Raw genomic sequence first — 24,445 nt, forward strand, 5'->3', positions numbered from 1 at the left:
TGACTGGTGTGAAGGGACCACTAACCTGTAAGACAAAAGACAGAGAGTCCATTGGGGGAGACTTCCATGATGAAGTGAGCCAAAGGGGTAAGAGCAAGTCAGATGTTCCCAAAGGGGCAATCCTCCTAAAGATGCTTATGACAGGAGGGGCTGTGGTAGAAAATCCAGCAGGAACCCCAGAGGGGCTCCTGTTTGCTTGCTGTTAAATGGGGTGTGGAGGAGATGTAAAGATGAGAGACAGATGCCAACCTGTCTCGAAGCCTGGAAACATGCACAGTTACTCAGGAGGGGAGTGTGATGTGGGACAGAAAAGCCAAAACAAACCCAAGAACAGCCTAATGTCTGGGGGACAGAAAGCTTGTCAAGCAGCATCAGAGATAGGACCAGATGGGAGTCACATCATGAAAACTAATTGGAGGAGAAACCTAAAAACACAACAAAAACTCAAGCAGAGTAAGGATCCAAACTCCATGGCTGAGACCAAGACATCTGTGATTTTCCGGAGGATAATTACATTGAGCAGCTGTTGAAATCAAAATGGTGGTCAGTTGAAAAGCAAAGGGAAAGTGACAACGATGACCAGGATTGTGGAACACTTTGGAGGAGGGATTGGCAAAGTCATGAGAAGCATCTCTGTAATGTGAGACTTGGTCGCGTTTGTAGGATGCAAGGACAAAGTCTGCAGAGCAAGAGAGAATGAAGATGACTTTGGTGTTTGACCATTTGGGAGACTGAACAACCGAACCAATGTCGTTGTTGTGGGATAAACTTTCCCAGAGGAAGAGACCTCGTGTTCTTTGCATGAGGATTAGCCACTGATGTTTCCCCTTCCCTGAGCCAGGCCAGCCAAGTGAAGCCAGAGTGAAGCAGAGGCAGGCAGTTCTATGAAGAAGCTACCAGGGAAGTGTCTGTCCTGACTTCATAGTACAGGATCAGCATCACTGGACCCCTGACTAGACCCCAGGCTGGAGCCCAGGCTGGACCCCAGGCTGACAGTATACCAGTCATTCATTTGTTTCTCAACTTATTGGACATTTATGGCTTCTCATCTAGTACCGTGTGCAGAACATGTCTTAGGAATAACTGGGAACAAAGAGGCTGTTGTCTGTCTTTTAACAGCAATTTATACAACTCTGACATGGCTAATCTCAACTTCAAAGAATAGATTAATCAAACCACAAAATCAAACTCTGGTCTGAGCATGCAAGACAGAAAAATGAAACAAGTGCTCATGAAAGTGCATCACCATGGAGCGTAACAAAACCTGAACTTTCTCCACATGTCAGGTGCTCCACTAAGTCCTGACTCTTTATTTATTCTTTCTTTCTTTCTTTCTTTATTTATTTATTTATTTATTTATTCTCTCTTGCTTTATTCAGTGGAGAGGTTGGAGAGTCAAAACCATTCCAGTTCCAACAGAGATAAAGAAATGATGTTGTTTGAGAAGCACAGATTACTGGACGTAATCTGGTCCAAACATCCATTTGACTAACATGGAAGCTAAGACGTAGAGAACTATTGACTTCCAGTCCTCAGGAGGTCAGTGACATGGAACTCACTACACAGTGAGAATATGACCACCAGGATCCACCTAGGTTCCTTGAATGCCCAGGTGAATTCTAGACAAGAATTAGGCTTGAGACTAGACACAGAGTTCCCTTAACTTCCAGGTTGGGAAGAACTCTGGATATGCACTTGAGGATAGTATCAGGACAGTAATGGGAGGACTTGTGGCAGGAGGAGCATGGCCATCAGGGGATTTTCTGTGCAGCCTCATCATCTTCTCTGATTCCATGCACTGCTCAAGATTCTGCTTGTCTGGGATGAGATAGCCCCTGCTCAGCAAGCTACACCCCACACTTCCTATAAAAATAAATTGCTCTGCAACCCACAGACAGCCTTGAGACAAAGATAAGTTAAAAAACAAGTGTACTTCTCATTCTGGGGCAATGACCTGGACTGTTGAGCTGATGTCATCTAGGAGATTGACAAGACCTTGGGCTAAGAGGTTCAGGGAAGTGGGCCATGAACCTGATTGGACACAGACTTGGAGTCCAGTTAGATGGTTGGGGATGCAGAATTGGGCCATCTTACCTGCCCTTGGCTCAGTGGCATCTCCTGGCATATTTGGTGACATGCCAGTGTCCTCCTACCAGACTTGCATTAAGAATGTAAGATGTGATATTAGGTGAGCAGACAGCTTAAAGGAACCCTTGTTCCATCTACACAAAGGAGCAGGTGTCACCTACATCACAGTTGGGGTGGCTTTACAACAGGGCCTAAAGTGAGATAAAAAGCCATGATTGTAACTGTGAATTTTTTTTAGACATGTTTTCTTTGTGTAATGCCCTGACTATCCAGAACTCACTTTGTAGACCAGGCTAGCTTCAAACTCACAGAGACATGCCTATCTCTGCCTCCCAGGTACTGGGATTAAAGGTGTGCACCACCACGACCAATGTAAATGTAAATTTTGGAAAGAAGAAGACACGCCTCAGATTGGGAACAATATTTCCTCCAGCTAGGAAGAATGTATTTTATGAAGTATTATTATCTGAATCATGCAAAGAACTCTGAAGACAAACAATCCAATTTTTAAAAAAAAATGGATAAAAGACTTGCCAAAGAAAATACACAGAGGCAAATGAGATGCAAGAAGACACTCCATACCTGATGTCATCGGAGAACTATAGATGACGATGAGGTGCCACTGTGAGAATATTAGAACGAGCAAGTCTAACATCTAATGCAAGGGAGAGATCAAAACTATCCTTCACTGCCGAAGGTGAAGCAAGACAGCAGAACCACCTAGAGAAACAGTTTTGCAGATTCTAACAAGCCAAGCAGTGTTACCCACCCAGTAACAGCACCCTGTGGTGTCTGCTCAGAGAAGTCAAGAGCTTGCTTCCACAAAGCCCTGCATGGATGTTTACAGCAGCCTCGTAGTTAACTATAGGTAATCAACATGTACTTCAAGACAGGTGAGTGACGACTACACTGTGGTGTGTTGAGAAGATGAAATATCATCCAGTCCTACAAAGAACTAGGCTATAAGCCATGAAAAGGACATGGAGGAATCTTACATGCAGCTAACAGAGTGAGAGAGAAGGCTTCATGACTTATGAGCCCAGCTTCACGGTAGTCAACAATACACAGTGGAGAGAAGGCACTGCCAGCAGACAAGAGTAGGATGAGGAGGCAGAGTAGAGAGGGTTCTTAGGACAGTGGAAGTGTGTCCCTGGAATGGTGGACATGCGTCACTATGCTTTTGTCAATACCCATGCAATGGACATCACCAGGGACTGAACGCTAGCATCTAGGTCATCGAATCTAACTGATGATTCTGGGTCTGTAAGATGGTATGTACCGCTCTGGTAGAGATGTGGGCAACAGGAGAGGCTATGCCTCAATGGAGGCCTTGGGAATATAGAAAACTCTTACACTTACTTAGATTTTTCTGTGAACCTAAAGCTTTTTTTTGTATTAAAAAAAAGAGTATAAGTAAATTTCATACCTTAACCCAATATGCCTAAACTATTACCATTTCAATATATTATCAATCTAAAAAAATGTATGAGATATTTCATATTCTTTTCATGGTAAACAAGTTTTGAAAATTTTTCATGTGATTTACACTTTGCACATCTTAATATGGGCAAGTCACAGGTGGCCAGTGGCTACCATAATGAATATCTTGGAAGCCTGTGTTGTTTGAAAAACCTACTCAGAAGGAATCCTGAAGTCAAGCACCTGCCAGTGCCAATGGAGAGAGTGGCAAACTCCAGACACATAGTGCGTGTGTGGGGGGGGGGGGGGGGGTGGAATAATCCAGAAGCCTCTTGACCCTAACTAGTGTCACACAGGCATGTTCAGAGACTATCACAGGGTTAGGGTGAGCGTCTCAGAGGATAAAACTCAAGGCAAGAACTATAGCTTCTTACCCAAAGGCACTAACAATCTCCAAGAACTCCAGAGGACTCTCACAGCAAACAGACACACAGTAGGCCCACACCTGGGCAAGTATCACAGGTACAAAATAGACTAACAAGAATGTAACACATGCCAGCTTCCAGGGAACCCTGAGTTGAATAACCCAGCTTCTACTTGGGCTCTGGGTCAGGTTTCAGACCTTCAGCAATCCTGAATGAGGCCTTACAAGGACATCAGCTGCATGCAGGTCTTGCTGCAGGGTGCACTGTAAACCTCTGCTCCCTTGAACAAAGTGTTGGGGAGGCCATCTCTGAGTGGCACAATGCCAGTAAGTTAGCATCTCTCATCACGTTCCAAACACTTCATGATCAATGGCTGGGACTCTGCAAGCCCCTTTCTGTGTGACTAGTTCTTTCCAAAAGAGTCTACCAATCTAGTGCATTAATGGGAATCTGTTGCAGCCCGAGCTGCCCCACGTTAGGCGCCAAAATGTTGAGGACCACTCTATCAATGTTGGAACCCGCACTGCCAAAAGCCTTGGGGGCTAAATTGTTCCGGCTCAGCTCGTACTGCCCCAAGCTGCTCCAGTCTGAGGGTCAGGGTTCAGCAAGAGAGAGAATGAGGATGGGTGCGAAGAATGGAGACCAGACAGAGTGCGATTCAATCCCGATTATTCTTCAGTCTCTCTTCCTAGTCCAAGTCCCAAGTCTTGAGTTCCTAGTCCCTAGTTCCTAGCACCTAATCCTAGTTCCAGTTGCTAGTCTCTTTCCCAGTTCCAAGTTCTTTCTCCAAGGGCTAAGTGCCTAATACTTAATAATAATTTCTTCTGTCTGCCTCTCCCCTTTTATATGTCTCACTTCTAAGCCACGCCTTTAAGTCACGCCTTTAAGTCATGCCCTTAGGTCTTGTCTCTAAATCTGATCTCTAAGTCACACCCTTAAATCACACACCTTTAAGTCTCACACACCCAAGGAAAAATCCTGAGTATCTAAAACAAGATATCAGAGTGTGCGCAGCTGTTGTAGGCTATTGTAATCAAGTCTCTTGTCAGGGTATATGGCTCAAGATAGCTGCAAGGATGATAGCCACCTTCTCTTGGCTCCCCACAGGAATCCAAGAGGCTGACTGGGTAGTCACTCTCTATCTGCTGCCCCTCCTGGGAGAACTTCTTGTTGATCCTTCCCCCATCAGTGGCTGCTCTTCCCAAAAGATGTGAAGGAGTGCAGTTTGCACATTAACACCTTTAGAGCCAGCCTCAGGGTGTGTCCCTATGAGACAGCAGCACAGACAGGCCTCTTTCTCCAGCTTCTCAGTTTTATTTATATTTGTGTGTGTGTGTATGTCCATGTGTATGTGTGTGCATTTGCATGTGTGTGATACATACATGCATGCACAGATGCGCTCACCTGTGCATTCATTGCAGAGGCCAGAGTAGAAAAGCAAATATTCTTCTCTGTTGTTCCCCCTTAACTTCTGAGGCAACTCTGTCACATTTGGGCTAGGCTAGCTGACCACCATGCTCCCAGAGTTTTCCTGTCTTATATGCATGAATGGCTATGCCAGGCTTTTTATGTGAGTGGTGGGTATTTGAACTTAGGTCCAAGTGTGCTTACCCACTAGGCTCTCTCCTCAATCCCCAACTTCCCAATTTTAGTTCATCCAACTGGTCCCTTTGCTCTCCAGCCCTAGGATGGGAGCTTCCTGTTCCAGTCTCTCCTCACACACCTAGGAATTCTAGCTTTGTTTTGTGCACTCGGTCAACAAATTAATACAATGATTTATAATAAATTTAGTAATTTAATTTAAGCTTTGTATAGTGTCTGATGGTTTGCACATACATAGAAGCTACCCGTCCATAATAATGACTGTGATGTCATTGTACAAAGCATTTCAAGACTCAGAAATCAAAGCCAGGTGATGGTGGTGCACACCTTTAATCCCAGCACCCAGGAGGCAGAGGCAGGCAGATCACTGAGTTTGAGGCCAGCCTGGTATAGAGAGTGTTTCAGGATGGCCAGGATAGTCCTCTCACCATGCCCATGAGCTTTCTGTCATTTCCACCAAGTTCTCAACCTTCCCCTGAAACACCTCTTTCTCATCCATGTTCTTACAGTACTCCACTGCTCTTTGCCCCATTGGCTAACCAAACATTTTAAACAAACCTGGCCACTCAGATTCCTTCCTGGAACATCTCAAATTGGAATTGAGGAAGCACATCATCTCTTCAGTAGCAAAAACCCTAAATCATCCAACTCGGGCTGGCTGACAGTAATTCCTCCTGGAGATAGTAAATCCTCCTGGAGAATTGGACACACTGATGGGCTATGTCTTACCCACACAGAGTCCCATGGGACTCAGGGGTCCCTGGTTTCTTCTAGAGTTCCTTTCTAGAGTTTCACTGTCAACTCTTTCTCTAAGCAGGGGAACCTAAACAAGCACCCTATTTAAACAAAACCAATCTAGGAGGGCCTTCTGTGACAGCCAATACTGACGCATTGTCCTCATTTCTCAAAGAAGGAGCTGAGACTGAAGAAGTACTAGATAGACCTCAGACTTCAGGTCATTATGGCTCCAAAGCCTGTGCTCTTCCCTCTAGTTCACACCGAAAGTTGAGGGTTAGGAAGAGTTACATGGAGGCTGGACTCAGGCTCACCCAGACAGACAGGGAGAAGAGACTGAGTCAGCTCATTGCCCCCAAGCTTGTGGGAAGTCCATTGGGCTGCCTTAATTGTGAAGATAATGTGACTTAATGTTTGTTTCTCTGGGAGACAGACCATGAGTTCTGTCTCTGGAGAGCCATGGTTACAGAAGGAAGCAGTCTGCCACAGGAGCTGACTATGTGAGATGAAGTCATGAGGAATTTGAGTCTACTTCCACATGCAGGCTATTCCTATCCTGATTGTCCTATTCCTATCTTTCCAGACCTGGAGAAACCTCAGTCTTTCTTCCACTGGGATGAAGCTCCACTGCCAAATGGTAGCATACTCTGACCATGACCAGAACCTGGGGAACAGTCCAGTGTTCACAGCCAATGACACAAGCCTCTCGTCTGCTACACATATGTGGGATGAAGAGGTATGTGGTCTTCATAAAGCAAAAGTGTGTGTGTGTGTGTGTGTGTGTTTGAGGGTATATGTGTGTATATGTATGTGTGTGTGTTTAGGTGTGTGTTTGTGCTCGAACACAAGCACACAGATGTTCATGGAGGACAAAAGTCAGCCTTGGGTATTGCTTGTTAAGAACAGTGGTTCTCAACCTGTGGGTCACCTAAGACAATTTGCTTATCAGATATTTACATTACTATTAGTAACAGTAGCAAAATTACAGCCCCAAGTAGCAATAATTTATGGTTGGGGGTCATTGAAACATGAGGAACTGTATTAAGGAGTCAGAGCATTAGGAAGGTTGAGAACCACTGCTCAAGAGTTATTATCCTTGTTTCTTGAGACAAGGTCTCTCACTAGGCCATAGGGCTTGTTTATTGGGTTAGACTGTCAGGCCAGCAACACCAAGAGTCTGCCTGTATCTCCAGCGCTTGGATTATGAATACATACCAGCCTGCCTGACTTTTTATGTGGGTTCTGGGGTTCAAACTTGGGTGCTCAGGGTTGCAGGGCAAACACTTTACCAACTGAGGAATCTCCCCAACCCCAAGCAAAGGATTCTAAAAGAGGCCTTCTCTCTGGGAAACTTGCTTCCATCTGCCATGCCCAGAAGACCACAAATGCCATCTCCAAGGTGGTACAGGATGCTGGCCTCACAAAGCACATGACCTCACAGGCACTAGCTCAAAGTTTTCACCATCAGCCTAGTATTCTTTGTTCTGAATGTGTGGCCTATTTCCAGTCTGATTTCTTTGGAAGTCAGAACAATAACTAACTGAATGTCCTATTCACATATATATGAATGAAGGGATGTGCATTTAAGAGGGCTCTGGACTGGCCTCCAATTGGTTACTTGAATAAAATCTTTTCAGAGTCAAAGAGAACAAATTTCAAGTAAGAGGTGATGTTGAAACAAGAAGAAAACAAGTCATGATTACCCAGCCACACATCCCCCTTGAGTCACAAAACTGAGGGCTGGGTGGGGAGTTCCTTAGGGTCATTAGAGATTCAGCTTTTTCTTTGATTAATCCTTCATGGGTTCTTGGAGAACCTTGAATGGGTTGTCAAAAAAGAAAGTCCTCTTTAAGCTAAGTAAATAACCTTTTTTAGTTCTGCACATGGCCAAGCTCTAGTCACACAGTAATGAGAGACACAGGGATGTAAAAAGGTTTCCTGGGCTTTGCTCTCAATGAGTTCACAATCTTGTAAGACAATGGATGTGTCTATTCAATCCTGAAATCCACAGCACAGGAGAAAGCACAGCACATCACAGTGCCCATCCTTAGGACCATACATAAGTCATGAGGTCCATATAAAGCAATATTAAGAACATCAGTTTATTTAGCTTCTTTGGGTCTTTGGGGTGTAACATGGTACCTGTATTTTATGGCTAATATCTACTTGTAAGTGAGTATATATCATGTATGTCCTTTGGGGACTGGGTTACCTCACACGGGATGATATTCTCAAGTTCCATCCATTTGCCTGTAAAATTCATGATGTCTTTGTTTCTGATAGCTGAATAGTATTCCATTGCATAGATGTACCACGTTTTCTTTATCCATTCTTGAGTTGAGGAACATCCCGTTTCTGGCTATTATGAATAAAGCTGATATGACAATAGTTGAGCAAGTGTCTTTGTGGGATGTTGGAGCATTTTTTGGATATATGCTCAGGAGTGGTACAACTGGGTCTTGAGGTAGAAGTATTCCCACTTTTCTGAGAAACTGCCAAACTGATTTCCAAAGTGGTTGTAGCAAGGAAGCTTGAATCTCACTTAGAAGAGGGAATAAAATAGTCATAAGAGGCAGATAGAGGGAGGGAACTGGGAAGAAGGGGCAAAAGGGAAGTTCAGGATCAGGTCGGTGTGGGGAAGATACAGGGGAGATGAGTAGATAGATGGCTATGAAAATCTCAACTGACAGGGGTGAGGAGGTGGGGGGCATCTCCAGTACGAGATAAATATCTGGGATAAGAATCAATAGGGGTGACATCAGCTGCAACTCACTACATTGGGGATATGGAACCTAAAGAGGCCACCTCCTATAGCCAGGCAGGAACCCCAGTGGAGAGAGAAAGACACCAACCCACCCACAAAACTTTCAATTCAAAATTTATCCTGTCTACAAGAAATGCAGGGATGGGGGAGCAGAGACTGAGGGAATGGCCAACCAATAATCAGCCCAACTTGAGACCCATCCCATGGGCAAGCACCAACCCCTGACACTAATAATGATACTCCGTTATGCTTGCAGACAGGAGCAAGTTGTTTCCCGTGAGTCCACACGCAGCAGCTGACTCTGACAGATACAGACACCCTCAGCCAAACAGTAGGTGGACCTTGAGGACTCTTAAAAGAAGAATAGGAGGAAGGATTGCAGCCCCAAAGGGAATAGGAACTCCACAGGAAGAGCAACAGAGTCAGCTAACCTGGACCCTTCGGGCTCTCAGAATCTGAACCACCAACCAAAGAACATACATGGGCTGAGCCTAAGCCTCCCCACACATATGTAGCAGATGTGCAGCTTAGTCTTCATGTGGGTCCATAAAAACTGGACTGGGAGCTATCCTAAAAGCTGTTGCCTGTATGTGGGATATGTTCTTCTAGCTGGCCTGCCTTATCTGGCCTCAGTGGGAGAGGGAGGGCCTATCCTCACAGGGACTTGAAGTGCCAGGGTTGGGGGATACCCAGAAGGGAACCCACTCGCTCAGAAAAGAAGGGAGGGAGGATGGGGGAAGGATTGTGGGAGGGGATGACCAGGAGGGGACAGTAATTGGAAGGGATGTAAAGTGAATAAGTAAAAAATAATAATAATAATTTAATTTTTTAAAAAAACTCAGTTTAGATGATAAATTTCTTTTGGTCTTGTTCACCATTTGCCTGCCACATAATAAGATATCAGTATTTGTTAGATGGATTCAATAATTCATGGTGACAGTGGGCTTGTGTTTTGAAGGAAAAGTGGAATTTAAACTTACTTAAACGGTGAGTGAAGTATTAGCATTGATAAGGGCAGAAGGTTTCAGGAAGGCAGGAGAATAAATAACGACAGTAAATATACACAGTTTAAAGCCCAGGCATGTTGGAGGATTGTGTGCCCTTTGCAGTCATACAACCAGAACACAAAGGACAGGAATGATGGGCTGGAGAGAGATTGCTGTGATCAAGCTGTGTTAAAGGGTTGGACTTATCTATATAGTCGGACCCTCTCCCATTCCTGTTTCCTGGGAGTTTCTCCTGAGGTCTCGAGTACCTCAGTTTAGATGATGAATTGTACAGTTGAGTTAGTTACTTTTCTGTTACTGCGATAAAATATTCTTGACAAAAGCAAGATAGGAAAGAAGGGGTTTGACTTCCGGTTCCAGAGGGATGGAGGCCACAGTGTAGGGGAAGATGGAGGAGCAAGAAACTGAGAGATCACATTTCATTCACTCACTGGAAATCAACAGGAGACAGAGAACAGGAAGTTCGGCAAGGCTATAAACCCTCAAAGTCCTCCCCCCAGTGAGTACTTTCTCCAGCAAGTTCTACCCCCTAAAGGTTTCACAACCTCCACAAACATTTCCACTAACTGGGGACTAAGTATGCAAATACAGGAACCTAAGTTGGGCATTTCTCCTTCACACAACAACCACCTCTTGCATGGCCATGTGAAGCCCCTGCAGCTCCACAAAGAGATAGCAGATAAACTTAGAAAGGTGAGTGTTCACAGCGCTGGATAGATCACAGAAGGAAGAACAGCGATATCCTCTAGTCCAGGTAACTGCACATGACTTTGTACTAATGGTAAATCTTCAACAGCAGCCCAGAGCTGGAGAGATGGTGGGGATTGAGAGCATTAGAGAGAGCGCTGGCTGGGCTCCCAGCTCCCATGTCAGGTGCTACATAACAACCTATAACTCCATCTCCGGGGGACCCAATGCCTATGGCCTCCATGGGCACATGTATTCACGTTCACAAACAAACACATAGATACACATACTTACACATGCATTTACACATGAGTCAAGATAAAACAAATCTTTTTTAAAAATAAATAAATCTCTCTTTCCCATCTCTGTCTTTTATGTGGTTTATGGCTATACCCTGAACATAACTTCAGAATAATTAAAGATAACAGTGAGAACAGTGAGAGATCACCGTGCTTATGGTTGTATCCTTTGAGGCTAATACAGTATCTAGCATACTTGATGAACAAGTTAATGGAAGGAAGGGAGGGAGGAAGAAGGGAGGAAGGGGGGGAGGGAGGGAGGAAAAATTTCTAAGATGAAACAAACAAACTAAACTAAGACATCTATGGTGGTGCCAGACAATAATTCCAGGACTCGAGAGACAGAGGCAGGAGAATCATGAACTGGAGGCCACCTTAAACTATACAGTTAGTTCCATAATAGCCTAAGTCTCATAGCAATATCCTACCTCAGGTGAAATAATCCTGTAAATATTATATACATGATCCTTAAGTAGTATATACTTGTAAACATAAATACATACACTATTTAATTTCAATCACATTTTCAAAACAGACATATGCATATACTAACTAAAAATGAGTTCCAAAATGACAATTTCCTTTGTTTTCAGTTTATTTTACAACATGATTACTTTTACAATGGAAAAGGCAAGTCAAGATTGTTTATTTAAGAGGAAAGGGCCAGAGTTAAACAGGGTTGAGCTCTTGCTGTCATGGTTTGATAAGGCTTAATATATAGTCTCAGAAATCCCAGGCCTTGTTTGCAGGAATATGTCTCCAGCTCCAACCCTATCACTCCTACATAGGGAGCAGCTACTAACTTCTACATAGCAGCTCTCCCCAGCAGACCTGTAAGGAGTTACATAGAAATACTGGGAGGTCCCAGCTTTTACTGGAACAGCCGTGGAAACTGATGGAAAACTGTTAACGGTACGGTTTTAAGTGAAACACAGCAGAATACAAAGGGCAGGCTCCCTGTGGATGGAATTTTACAAGCAATGTATTTGGCAAGTATTTATTGAAATAATAAAAAAGCTTCATGAGAAATATGTCCACATGCATCCAGAGAAATGACAGCCAAAACAGAGCATACCTTTCCAGCACTTCAAAGTTTAAAGACATGCTCAGAACATGGATCTACTCCAGACCCCAGAGTGCACGTCTGCCCGCTCTCACACCATAACCCCAAGCCCCAGGGTTTCTGTTTCCTAAAGCAAAGCTTCTTGATATCAGTGTGCCTACAATTAACCTACATATTTTCACCAAATGCAGATTTGTATTCAGCATATCTGTGGGGACAACAAAGACTCTGTAGATCTAACATCCTCCAGTTTCGAGGGCTGCTGGTCTTCAGACCATACTTAGGATAGTAAACATCAAAGAAGCTGGTAACGAAGAAATCTCAAGGGCCATTAGACACCAGGACACCATGACACCAGGATCAGGAAACAACCATCCAGGTAGGCTAATATCATCCTAACTAAGCGGGGAGGAAAACAGAAGATGCTCAGTGAAGCTTCTATATCACACCCTGATTCCTAACACCTTCACTAAATATCTCATCTGGACCACTGGCAACCTGGCCTCATTAAGCCTAATTAGTAAAAGCTTATATTCCAGAGCTTCTGAGAAGAAGAGAAGTCTGAGGCCCCAGGTCTTTGTTAGTTCAGATAATGTCATCTTGCCAGGGTGGGTCTGAGAGTCTGGGTTTTGCTCAGAGTTGATCATATGAAGTAGTCAGTCTGGTATAGTAGTCTATACCAGATAACAAGAGTGCTTTAAAAGTCCATCTTTCATCATGTGTGATGGCTTATGCCTTAATCAGTGCTCAGAAGGGGGCTTGGCAGGAGCACTAGACAAGCCTGTCTACACAGTAAGACCCCATTTCAAAAGAAAAGAAATTGTCTCAAATCCAGGAACAAAAAAAACGCTAGACTGGAGATGCAGCCAAAAGCTGAGACAGGTAGAAAGAAGTCGTGGCTCCAAAGCACCTGCCCAGGACATCAGTCTCACACATGCTGGGTAAGGGACCAGAACCAGGAAGCCCATCAGACCTGTTCAGTGTGGAGATAAGTCTCCCATGGGACTAGTGGTTCACTGTATTGGAAGATTGCTCTAGTCAGTCAGAACTGGACTGCAATATCCTATCTTATGTGGACCAAAAGCAATCTTGGCAAATCTTTCTAAGGACAAGCTGTCTAGTCCACACACTGAGGATGCCTTGGACCCCATTCCGCAGCCAGGAGGGGCACTGAACTTTGACCTCCATAGGTAAGACAGCCACATTTATCATACTATTCCTATTGCCCATTCTTTTCAGCAAGTACTCTATTAAGCAGACTCCTAACTCCCAGCACCTGCTCCTACCAACACCCAACCCATACCGAAACACTCAACATCCCTTGAAAGAGCAGAGCACATCACCAAGGGCAAATTAGCTAAATGGTCAGGACATGGATGAAGGCTTTGGGGCCAGGCATCTGTGCTGACTGACTGCAAGAGTCAGCCATTTCTGGCTCTAACACCCTTGCAGCTCAAGCCACAAAGTTCCCTCTGTCATCTGCAGAATCATTACTCAGAATTCTCCCAGAAGCAAATAGCTAAACCAGCTGAATGCCAAGCTTCAAGTTTCTTCCCAGCCTATCTGGGCCCCAGAAGCCAGAAATGATACGATGCTATTGCAGCTCACAATGTGTCTACTTAGTTAAATGAAAGGGTTTGTCAAAAGAAAATGGTAGGGAAAAGCCCAGTCACGACTATATGAAGTTAGACTTGCTACCCATCCTCGTAGATCCCTTGGAGATGTCTGTGTGCACGGTGGACAGGGGCAGATGTTCGGATTCCCCTCGAGGTGAGCTGCAATGGCAGGTCAGCACCAGAGCCTTGATATCCTTCTTGAAGTTGAAGTTGAGAAAGCCGTAGATGAAAGGGTTGACACAGGTGGAAGCCATGGCAAATAGGTGGCATATCAAGAAGATGAGGTTACCATGGCAAGCGGGGATGGCTTCCTGGTACCAGTCCTCCAGAGTATTGAACACATGCAGAGGCAGCCAGAGAACTGCAAAGGCAGTCACCATTGCCATGAGCATGCCATTGATCCGCTTCATCTGCCCCACTCGTGAGCTGCAAGTGTGCCCTTGGAACACACGCCTCTGCCTCCGCAGGCGCTGGTAGATGCGTACGTAGCAGACCAGGATGAAGGCCAGAGGGACGCAGTACTGAAAGAGCAGCAGAAAGGTGGTATAGATGAGACGGTGGTGATCTGAGGACCAGGACACAAAGCAGACAACCTTGTCTTCCAGAAACTCTACAACCCTAGAGTGGTTGTGGTGGAAGAGTTCGTTCAGGATGCTATTGGCCAGGAAAGGCAAGGAGAGGAAACAAGAGATGAACCAGATGACCCCAATCCCCAGGTAGGCCTGGAAAATACTGGGTTTCCAGCCTGTTGGATTGATAATGAGCTGGTGCCTCTCCAGGGCCACAAGGACCAGTGAGAGGATGGAGACTGTCACCGACATACACTGGATGAAAGTTAACATCTTGCAAAGGACTTCACCAAAGACCCAGTAGTCCATGATGGTGTAGGTGACCGTGAGTGGCTGGCAGATGAGGCACATGAGGAAGTCAGAGAAAGCCAGGTTGGCAATGAGTAGATTGGTCACATTGGACTTTTCTTTTTGCCTTGTGGTCACAAATATCAAGCAGAGGTTTCCCAGGACCCCCAAGATAGTCTCAATGCTGTAGGTGATGATGATGAAGGCTAACACGTCTGCCGAGTCTTGACAGCCATCAGAGAAATTATAGAGGGAATCCAGTGGGTTGGTCCCATTCTTACCCTGTAGGGATCCTGGGAAGAGGGAGGCCATGAAATGAGAGATATTCATGGTGGGTGTGAGAAGATCTAGAAACTCCAAGACTAAAGAGCCCACTTCAGAGGTGCAGCCTGCAAAGCAAACAAATGGAACTCAAGGATCATGCATCTAAAATGGAACCAGGTAAGAATAAGGGCAAGGGAGGATGTTCTTAGCTGCTTATATCTCATGGCATTGGGAGCCATCATATAAAGATTAAGGTAAGAGACAGGCATCCAGCACTCACTCCCTTACAGGCAGCACCTGCTATGTGTCAGAGACGGTACTCCATGGTTTACATATTCGCTACCTCATTATGACAAGTTCGTCAACCTTGTTCATTGGTGAAGAACCTAAAAGCCACACAGGAAGCTATTTGCTCATACTCACACAGCTAATGAGACATTTGACTGTCTCGGAGGTGCCATAACTTGCCCAACAAGCTCCTTGTAACTTCAGGACTTGAGGCTGTTCTAATGAGGAAGAGCTTGGAGCATAGAAAGCCCTTATCACTTCATCTCAACAAAGACAGCAACAGATCCTCTAAGGTGACCCTCTCAGGCTTTTACGGCATCCATGGAACCTGAACTTTGGGGCTTGACACATAGTGCGCCCTCCTAGTGTCAGACCCCAGCGTTCCGTCTGCCTTGTTGCTGAGGTGGCACATGGCACAAGTGAGGGCAGCCAGGGATGAAAACTGGTTCATCAGTACACTGCCTTCTCCATGCTGCCTACAGTACCCATACATAAATCTGCCGCCAACATGTGGTGCTCATTACCCTCCATTCCACAGACCTATGCTCAAGTCGCCTGACATACTTCCATCCCCTGGCACTGGCTACCCTTCCACTTGGGCTTCCTGAACAAATGGATCCTCAAACAACACTGACTCTCCAGACCCTGGGTTCCAAGTCAGTCAAGAACTAATGCCATTGATGGGGCCTGACATGGAGGGTCAACCACCATACTGTTGCACATTCTCTTGCAGATCAGCACATGAGTTTTCCAGGCATTATTAATCCCACAAACTTGCCATTCTCAACCTTGACTAAACATCGGGGTCATCACAGGGGCATGTTCAAAGTGAACTTTCCAAGGCCCCTCACCAGGAAAAACAGGCAAGTGAGCCAGGGATGGAGCCAGGGGATCTGTATTTTAGCAACTGGCCTGTAGGGTTTTGCTGAACATGATTTGGGGGCCAAATTTTGAAAAAAATGGTATTCCTATCAGAATAGTCTCTCTGAGACAGTTCCTGGATGCCATGTGTTAATAAGCCAGGCCTGTTTTTGAATATACATCTCACTCTCAATATACACTCATCTTTGTGATCAAGTGCAGTCTTGACAGAAAGGTCAAATTAGCCAGAGATCAATAAAATTGGTTTTCTAGAGGTCACAAATGTCCCTCACTGTTCACTTGGCCTGACCAGTGAATGTGAGTCTCTCACCTGACCATTTACAAAACCAATGAATCTAACAGATGGTTTACAGTCTAGTTATTTGGACTGCCAACTCTCCAGGGGAAGAAGGGTTGTCTGGCACCACTGTCTTCTGGACACAGAAGCATTTGGCCAAATATAACAAGATGAAATATACCCAGCCAAACACAAGGACTAGGATTTGAAAGGAAACAGAAGCCACAGCTACATGAATCTGTGCCAGATGCACTGGCCCAGAGGTAGCAAAAGAAAAAGAAGCCCAGACGTTGTCTGGCCATCAGCCAGGATGAGGACATCAGTGTAGGGTAACACCAGCATGACCAGAGGAGAGTCAAGAAGCAGGGAAGGCTCTAGGCAATGATGACTGCTTCATGCATCTGCTTAACCAATGTGGACAGAGCCCTAGGGTAAGGACAGGGGCCATGGTCCTCCAAGATGGAGAAGCTGATCATTGGGCATGCAGACAGACCTCAAGGCCACAGTGCTCCTGCCGCAGTCAGTACTGTGGGTACCTTGGGATTAGAGATGGCACTAAGGGCAGTGAGAAAGAAGAGATGGTGTGGAATCTAGAGTTCATAGACCGAAAAGGAGACAAATAGACAAAGGAGGGGACAGAGTTCAAGGTATGGAGAATAGTGCACACAAAGGCACAGCGGCAGGAAAGATGGCAGCCTCCGAAGACAAGAAGCAGTCAGAATAGTGGGAGCCAAAGAGGGAGAAAGAAGGAGAAAGGATGAGGCTGGAGAGCTGAGGCAGACCAGGAGTGGTGGGTGAGCCAATGAAAGGCGGACAGCAATCATGTGTGTTCCAGAAAGATCACTTTGATGTAGAGGGTAGGTCAAGACTCTGAAAAAGCCAAGACCGAAGGAAAGGGACGTTTAAAGGGGCAGCATACAGAGTTTTCCTTGGTTCGTGTCCTTTTTTCTCAGAGAAACCAAGGTAAAGGTGGGTAGGGGAGACTTTCCATTCAAGAGCCTGTGCTTAGTCCCAAGTCATCTGAGAACTTCTAGAGTCAATGACAGAATTTCCTGCCAAACAAATGAAACTATCACATGTATGTAAGAAAGGAGCAGAGTGCCAAGCCAGGATCCTAAACCAGCCAGGCTATTCCTTGTCCTAGGTTTAAATAATGGCTCTGCCACCCATCAGCCCAGCAGCTTTGTGAGTCACTAAGATTGTCTAAGCCCAGGTTCCTCAGCAATATAAGGGAGAGACAGTTGAGGCCCTCACTCTGCCTCAACGCTTTGGGGCTAAGTGCTCTGGTCAAGAGAGAGAGTGGGGCTGGAAGGGCAAGCGACGCGAAGAATGGAGACAAGACAGGGTATGTGGTCAGGTCTTAATTCTCGTCACATCTCTCTCTTGTCTCTCTTTATTGAAAGGCAATCTGGGGTATTTATAAACACAAGCAGGAGAACACAGGTGAAAACACTTTACCACGTGCACCATACAGCTGAGGTCACTAAACAGCAAAACAAGCTATGTGGGATAAACAATATATTTATCAGAGTGTGCTTCAGCTGTTATAGGCTTTTGACAACCAAGTCTTTCATCAGGGTATATGGTTCCAGATGGCTGCAAAGTTGATCTAGCCGCTTTCTACTAAAGTCGGCTCCCAACAAGAGACATTGAGTGGCAACTGTGTTGTGGGGCAGTCTGGCTCAGACTTAGGGCAAGGAATGACAAAGAAACTGTGGGAAATAGGAAGGTGGAAGGTGGACATCCTGAACATCTTTCAGATCAGCATCTGTCTTTGGGCAAATGATGCAATTGAATGGAAAAGGTCCCATTCATGAACTTTCTTTGCCACCTCCTGGCGAAACTGGCTCATCATAAGTGTTTATCAAATATAAATCCCTTCCCATTCATCTCACCAACTCCATCCTAAGGGACTTCATTTCCCATCAGGAGCTGGCCACAGAACCACACAAGCCCATGCCCAGTGTCTACTTGACTGCAGCTGCCTGATGCTAATCCAGAAAAGGATATTCCAACAAAGGCATATGCCAGGACCCATTACCATGCTGATCCTTTACTAGCACCTGGTCTCAAATAGCTCTCATGTGGCATCCTCATGCCCTGCCCTGCTCAGAGCCCACGTGTAAGGCAGGACTCCTCTGGCTCCATGACTGGAAGGGGGTCACACTCCCACACTTCCTGTCTCAGAGCTGAGGATCAACCCCATCTGCAGCCAGTAGTTAACTCAAAATGAACCCCATGTGCTTCCTCCACCATTCACCCAGAGATGAGGCTCCAGATAGACACAGAAAAGCCATCACAACAAGCATGCAAAAGTCACTGTTATGAGCATACTCCCGTGGACAACCTGGGGGATACCCAGCTTGGAGCAGAACTGGGCCCACTGAAGTAGGAGGATCAGATTGGCGTGTTTGGAAGGAATTTTGGAAGACAGGCTGTAGATACCCTTCCTCAAGAAGACAGGCAAGAAGGCAAGGCCTTACCTTATCCTGAGGGTTCATGTTTCCTAGGAGACACGGGGCAGAAGAAACATTGGTTTTCACTTGTCATCCTACTGAACAATAAGCTATGCCACAGTCCCCCCAGGAAGGTATTAGTAGGCTGAGCCCTATGGCATGGTCAGTAGTTGAGCTGTAAAAGATGGCAAATTCATATAGTCCCATCTAACGCTACTAGCTCCAGCTAAACTTTCATTTTTATTTTATGTGTATGCGTGTTCTGCCTGCATGTATATCTGCATACCATATGCATGTCTGGTGCTGATATACGCCAGAAAGAGAGACTGAAATCTCCTGGCACCGGAATTACAAATGGCTGCAAGCTGCTATGTGGGTGCCAGAAATCAAACCCAGGTCCCTAGGAAGAGCAGCCAGTGCTCTTAACCACTGAGCCATCTGTCCAACTCCATTGGTTCCGTCTTCAGGAGGAGAACTAGTGAGATGAGGGGCCCTGGCCAAGGTTACATCTGTGAGAAGCAGAACTGGATCCCTGGTCAACCTGGCAGCCCTCCTGCCACACACAGATTTTTGGAAAGAGGAGAGAGAAGTAAGCTTGTGCCAACGCTGATGCACAAGTGGCCAGGAGATGTTGAAGACAGATATATATCCCTGATCCATTGACAAAACCCCACTTACTACTCCTCTAGGAAGCCAGGTCCCAGGGGAGCCTCTAAGGATGCTGGGATGTGGTTCAGACACCTGAAAGGTTGTCCTCAAAGCCCTCCCTCAATCCTCTGTTGGACAGTTCACTGGCCTGACCCACAAGACAAATCAAAAAGCCCAACAATGAATGGCCTGCCTCTTCAGTCCTAGGTCTGAAGAAGTGTTGACTTGACTTTCCTCCTGGTGACCACATTCATTTTCCAGGGTTGCTGTCATCAAGTCCCCCAAGAACTGGCAGGGGGAGATAACCCTGGGTTGAAGGGGAGCATATTCTGCAAGGTCAGGAAAACCCTGTCTGCACTTCATTTTGAAATGTGAGCATAAGTGTGTAGCACCAACGCCACCCGCACCGCCACCCCTGGCCCAAAGTTCCACTGTGCCCTTTCCTAATCAAAGGAAAAACAATGAACACAATGTATCAATCACCTTAGGAAGGACAGTTGCTGGCAGATGATCCTCTCCTAAAATCTCCACAACCAGCCACCAGTTCTGAATGCCTGCCTACACACGCTTTGACACTTCAGATATGCAGCTTACTTCCTCAGATGCACTCACCTGGCAAGGTACCAGGCCACCGCGAGTCCCAGGTGAGGAGATTGGAGAACCAAGCCCTGGTTTACTGTCTGTAGACGTGACACCAAGTCCGGGGTCGGAAGCCCACCAGGGCCTCAGCCAATCAGCGCCCTCAGCGTCCTGGAGGCTTGGTACCTTGAGCTCTCCCTGAAACTGACTGCACTGACTCTGTTCCTCAGCCCCGGGCCACCCGCTGGTCCTTGCCTTAGCCAGAGTCCACACCCGCCCACAAAACTATAGCACCGCCCACTTCGGGAGCCGCACCCACGGCCAGCCCCCAGGAGGCGAAGTAAAGGCAGCTCAAGAGTCAGATCCACAAGTCAGCCTGCAACCTGCAGGGGAGCTTCACTGCATGTTCACCGCGCTTTCGCTCTCGCTCTTCCTCCTTCTCTCTCAATCTCTGTTTCCTTAACCATGGAATGTTCTTAAGAAAATATGCTTTCCAACAGTGGCATTTTAATCCCAGAACCTAGGAGGCAAAAGCTAGTTTCTCTGGGTTCCAAGAGCACAGTGAGATCCCGGGGAGGGGTCCGGGGTGATGGACGGACACTAGACACCTTTCATAAACTCAGCCCCGTGTTAACTGTAGCCTATGCTGTGAGCCTTTTTGTCTGACTGTACACACAGAGTTGAGTGAGACGCGATCTGATCCCAGTGTCATGCCATCGTTTCAGAGCTCTGAGGCCTGGAGAAGCAGAAAAGAGATGAATTAAGGTCCAGACAGCAAGTTGACCTGTGTCCTCTTTAGATGGTGACCCAAACAGAGGGCACAGCAAGGCCTAAGGCAGAGCTGGGGGTATTAAGGCAGCATAGTCAGAGGGAAAGAGTGGGCTTCCAGAAAAGCAATCAAAACGTTCCTGGACAGACCGGCAAGGTTGTGGCAGTGGGATTAGATGAGGAGCCAGGTAATTGCTTCTAATACAATAAGGTATCCCTTCCCCAAAGAGGCCACATGGTAAGCTCATCTGAGCTTAGAGGGCCTCCTGGGGTAACAGGATAATCCATACACAGAGACTCTTAGGTGGGTCCCTGTTGAAATGGTTCCTGGCACTGTGGCCAGTGGTCCTTCAGTTGTCACTTAAGGTGTACTGAAAGCTGTACAGAAATTACCTCATTTAATCATCACAACTGCTCTGAGAGATGGGTATTGTCATCCTTGCCTCCCTGATGAAGCAAAGGGACCACAACTGAGAGACCTGAAATTGCCCTGCCAAGAAACAGCCAGATTTAGGACAGGAACCCTGCTACACATCCAGGCTTCTGCTCGCTGGCTGTGGTTTGTTCCTGTTGTCTCTTCCTCGGGGACCACTCTCATCCCAGGACAGGCTGCAATATGCTGCTTCTCCTTCAGGCCAGCTTCTATGCCCTCACTGTATAATGCACTCCTGCAAGCCTCTGGCCCTGCTGCAGAAGCAAATGGAATGGCTGACGATACACTTGTCTCCTCATTCTGTATCTTCTCGTCTCTGTCATCATCCAGGCCTCGCATAGATGCACCAATGAAGGCAAATCTGACAGAAGAAGCAATTTATTTTACAGGACCTAATTATAATGGTGGCTTCTGGAAGGAAAACATCTGAAATCATTGCCCATATAGAAGTCACTCAGCTCCAACAGAGAGAGCCATGAACGCTGGCTCCTGTGTTCACGCAGCATCTCAGACAGTTACCATCACCCGGCAGTTACAAAGGACCTGGGCTGCCTGTGGAGCCTTTGGAGGCCAGCTTCCACATGAACACATGAGAACCACTACCAGTTTCACAGGCCTGAGCACCCATGGGCTAGCAAAGGAGCTGAGCAGGCAGGGAAACTAGCACCGCTCCTGTGCCAGCTGGAGTATTCACCCTTATTCTAACTATCATCATCCAGTTTCACTGGTGAGAAAACTGAGCCTTGAAAAGTGGAGTATCAAGCAGGATGTGGTGGCACACGCCTTCAATCCCAGGACTTGGGAAACAAAGGCAGGTGGATCTGAGTGAGTTCCGGGCCAGCCTAGTCTACAAATTGAGTTCCAGGTGAGCCAGGGCTATTACAAAGAGAAATGCTGTCTTGAAAAACCAAAGAAGAAGGAAAACAGGGGAAAGAGAAGGAGGAGGAGGGCGAGGAGGAGGAGGAAAAAGAGGAAGAGAAAAGAGAAAGTAGGGTATCCTCCAGAAAATTCACCTTGTACCTAGGAGGACAGGGATTTGAGTCCAGGATTAAAGGTCCTTTTCTAGGACCATATGACCCCTTTAGAAGGTGGGTAGCTTCTTGTCATTATATTCCTAGTGTGACCCAAAATGTTTCACACTTTGTCTCTGCTGGGGAAAGGAACAGCGCCCTCTAGTGGCCCCAGAGCCAGGCCTTAGCACAGTGGTTCTGAATCCATGGGTGGTAACTCATGGGGAAAGGGGGTATATCAGACATCCTGCATATCATGTATTTACATTATGATTCATAACAGTAGGAAAATTACAGTTATGAAGTGGCAATGAAATAATTTTATGATGGGGGGATCATGACAACACGAAGATTAGGAAGGTTGAGAACCACTGTCCTAGCACAAGTAGAGCATCTAAAGAGCCCACGTAGAAAACCCAGGAATAACCCCACTCTCTGGCATCCAGGGCCAGCTGACCTATCTGCAAAATTCTGCTGGCAGGCTGCATTCCCCAGATGTGACTTCCCTCCTGCTGTAAGAACAGCTGGCCCACCTGATCTTTCTTAGTAACTTGGAGCAGGCTTCACTGCTCATCCCTCAGAATGTTCCACAAGAATCGTTTTGGAATGCAGGGCGGGCAGCATCAGGTGCGTTCAGCCCTCCAGGCTGACGGTAAGGCATTTCCTAATCCCTGAATGTTTCTTAATCTCTCAGTTCACTCGAGGTCAGTACGTTCCTTGGCCCAGTGAGGCAAGCTGAGGGTCAAAAAGACAGACTTCTCCTTGATGGAAGATTCCTAAGACTTGAAGTCAGGCCCACTTACAGCTGCTGTCCCCACAGTGACAGCCAGTGTGGGAAGTGGTCACAGTCTGAACACGGAAGCGCCATCTCAGCTGCTTACAGTGGAGCTGCAACTAAAATCCACAAGGCTGTTGAGAGGAAGCAGGGGCTGTGAAGAAGCACCCCAGACTGAGTCATACCCTGTCCCTGAGTTCCCACACACCCTCACTCTCCCCTCCTAAGGATCAACCACTGTCATTTCTAGTCAGGCCTACACTCCTCGCTGAATTATCCATCATAGTCTTAGGAGGACCTGAGGCTCGGGCATGGTGAACAGCTACAGTCACCCTGAGCATTTTTCTTTGACTATTGCCCCCCTTAGATTCACCCTCCACCTAACACTTTGTGGTTAGTGACTACCATTGCATTAATTTGCAGATAATGTTCATCGAGCCTGTTTCCACACAGAAAATTTGTCCTCATTGTTAGAGACCCAGGCCTCCAGGAAATGTGTCTTTACTTTCCCTATCCTGTGCAAGTGCACTCTTGAGTACACACACACACACACACACACACACACATCTGCTCATTCTAAGCAAGCCATCCAAGCATGGCCTAAGAGCACAAAGCTCCCATGGGTAAAACAGTTGTCCTAATTTTCCCTAGAAGATGGAGCAAATGCCACATCAGCCACCCAAGGGAAAGCACATTTGCTCACTCCTATAAACAGTCGCCAATATGCTTAGAAAATTAACAGCACAAGGAGGATGTATCAAAATGATCTCAAAAAAGAAAAGCGTGTTAAGATATCAAAAGCTTCCTGTTGGGTTTTGGATTACAGACATAGTTGTATCCATCTAACAGAGGCAGATTGGAAGGAAGCAAAAGAAACGACAAAAAGCAAGAGAGGACCCTTGAAAATACAACACAATGGCTGAAAATTTTAGAGAATTTCAAATCAAGTGTGATGGCATAGTCCTGTCATGCCAACTGCGGGAGGATCGTAAGTTCAAGGCCAACCTTGTGACATAGCAAGACACTACATTTCAAAGGTAAGTAAATAAAAGTTAATATTACATAAGTAAATAATGTTTCACTGCAAAGGGTGGCAGAATGGATTAAGGAAATATCCTGTGTTCTAGGGCAAAATAACAGCAATGTGGAGAAGCTCAAATAAAAATAAGAAATGTAGATGATTAGCATAAGTGGTCATAAAAATAGATAATGAAAATAAGTTGTCATTGGCAGTTAAGTGAGATGTCCAGAAAGGGAAAGGCAAGACCATGAAAGAGCAAAATGACAGTCTTAGTCAAGGCAGGAGGCAGAATTCTCTCTCCATAGTCCAGTGAAGAGAGGCTTTTGGATGGTGAAGTGGGCCACCCAGACATGAGCAAGGGCGGGAAGCAGCTACCTCTCCACAGCTTACAAATGAAAGGAGAAGATCGGGCTGCCTCTGCTGAGGGAGTGTGAAGGAGTGCTTTGCTATTCCCAGATTCTCTGTCACTATTCCCAGCCTCT

General features: G+C 46.1%; 1 protein-coding gene across 2 annotated transcripts in view; it reads right to left on the reverse strand.

The window, feature by feature from the left end:
- Npy4r2 (neuropeptide Y receptor Y4-2) overlaps positions 1–20,219 on the reverse strand; it is a 39,545-nt gene extending 19,326 nt beyond the window's left edge. The window contains exons 1-2 of one of the 2 annotated variants that reach the window (XM_034498193.2): positions 19,990–20,219; positions 11,598–14,951 (exon numbers count right to left, since the gene is read on the reverse strand). In XM_034498193.2, coding sequence (XP_034354084.1) covers positions 13,765–14,892 — 1,128 coding nt within the window. In that variant the 5' untranslated portion in view covers positions 14,893–14,951; positions 19,990–20,219 and the 3' untranslated portion in view covers positions 11,598–13,764. Of the gene's footprint in view, positions 1–11,597; positions 14,952–19,989 lie in introns of those variants that run through there. The other variant, XR_013109446.1, reaches the window with a different exon arrangement.
- Between the last annotated feature and the right edge of the window lie 4,226 nt (positions 20,220–24,445).

The sequence above is a fragment of the Arvicanthis niloticus genome, chromosome 3 (assembly GCF_011762505.2).
Source record: "Arvicanthis niloticus isolate mArvNil1 chromosome 3, mArvNil1.pat.X, whole genome shotgun sequence".
Taxonomy (NCBI): Eukaryota; Metazoa; Chordata; class Mammalia; order Rodentia; family Muridae; genus Arvicanthis; species Arvicanthis niloticus.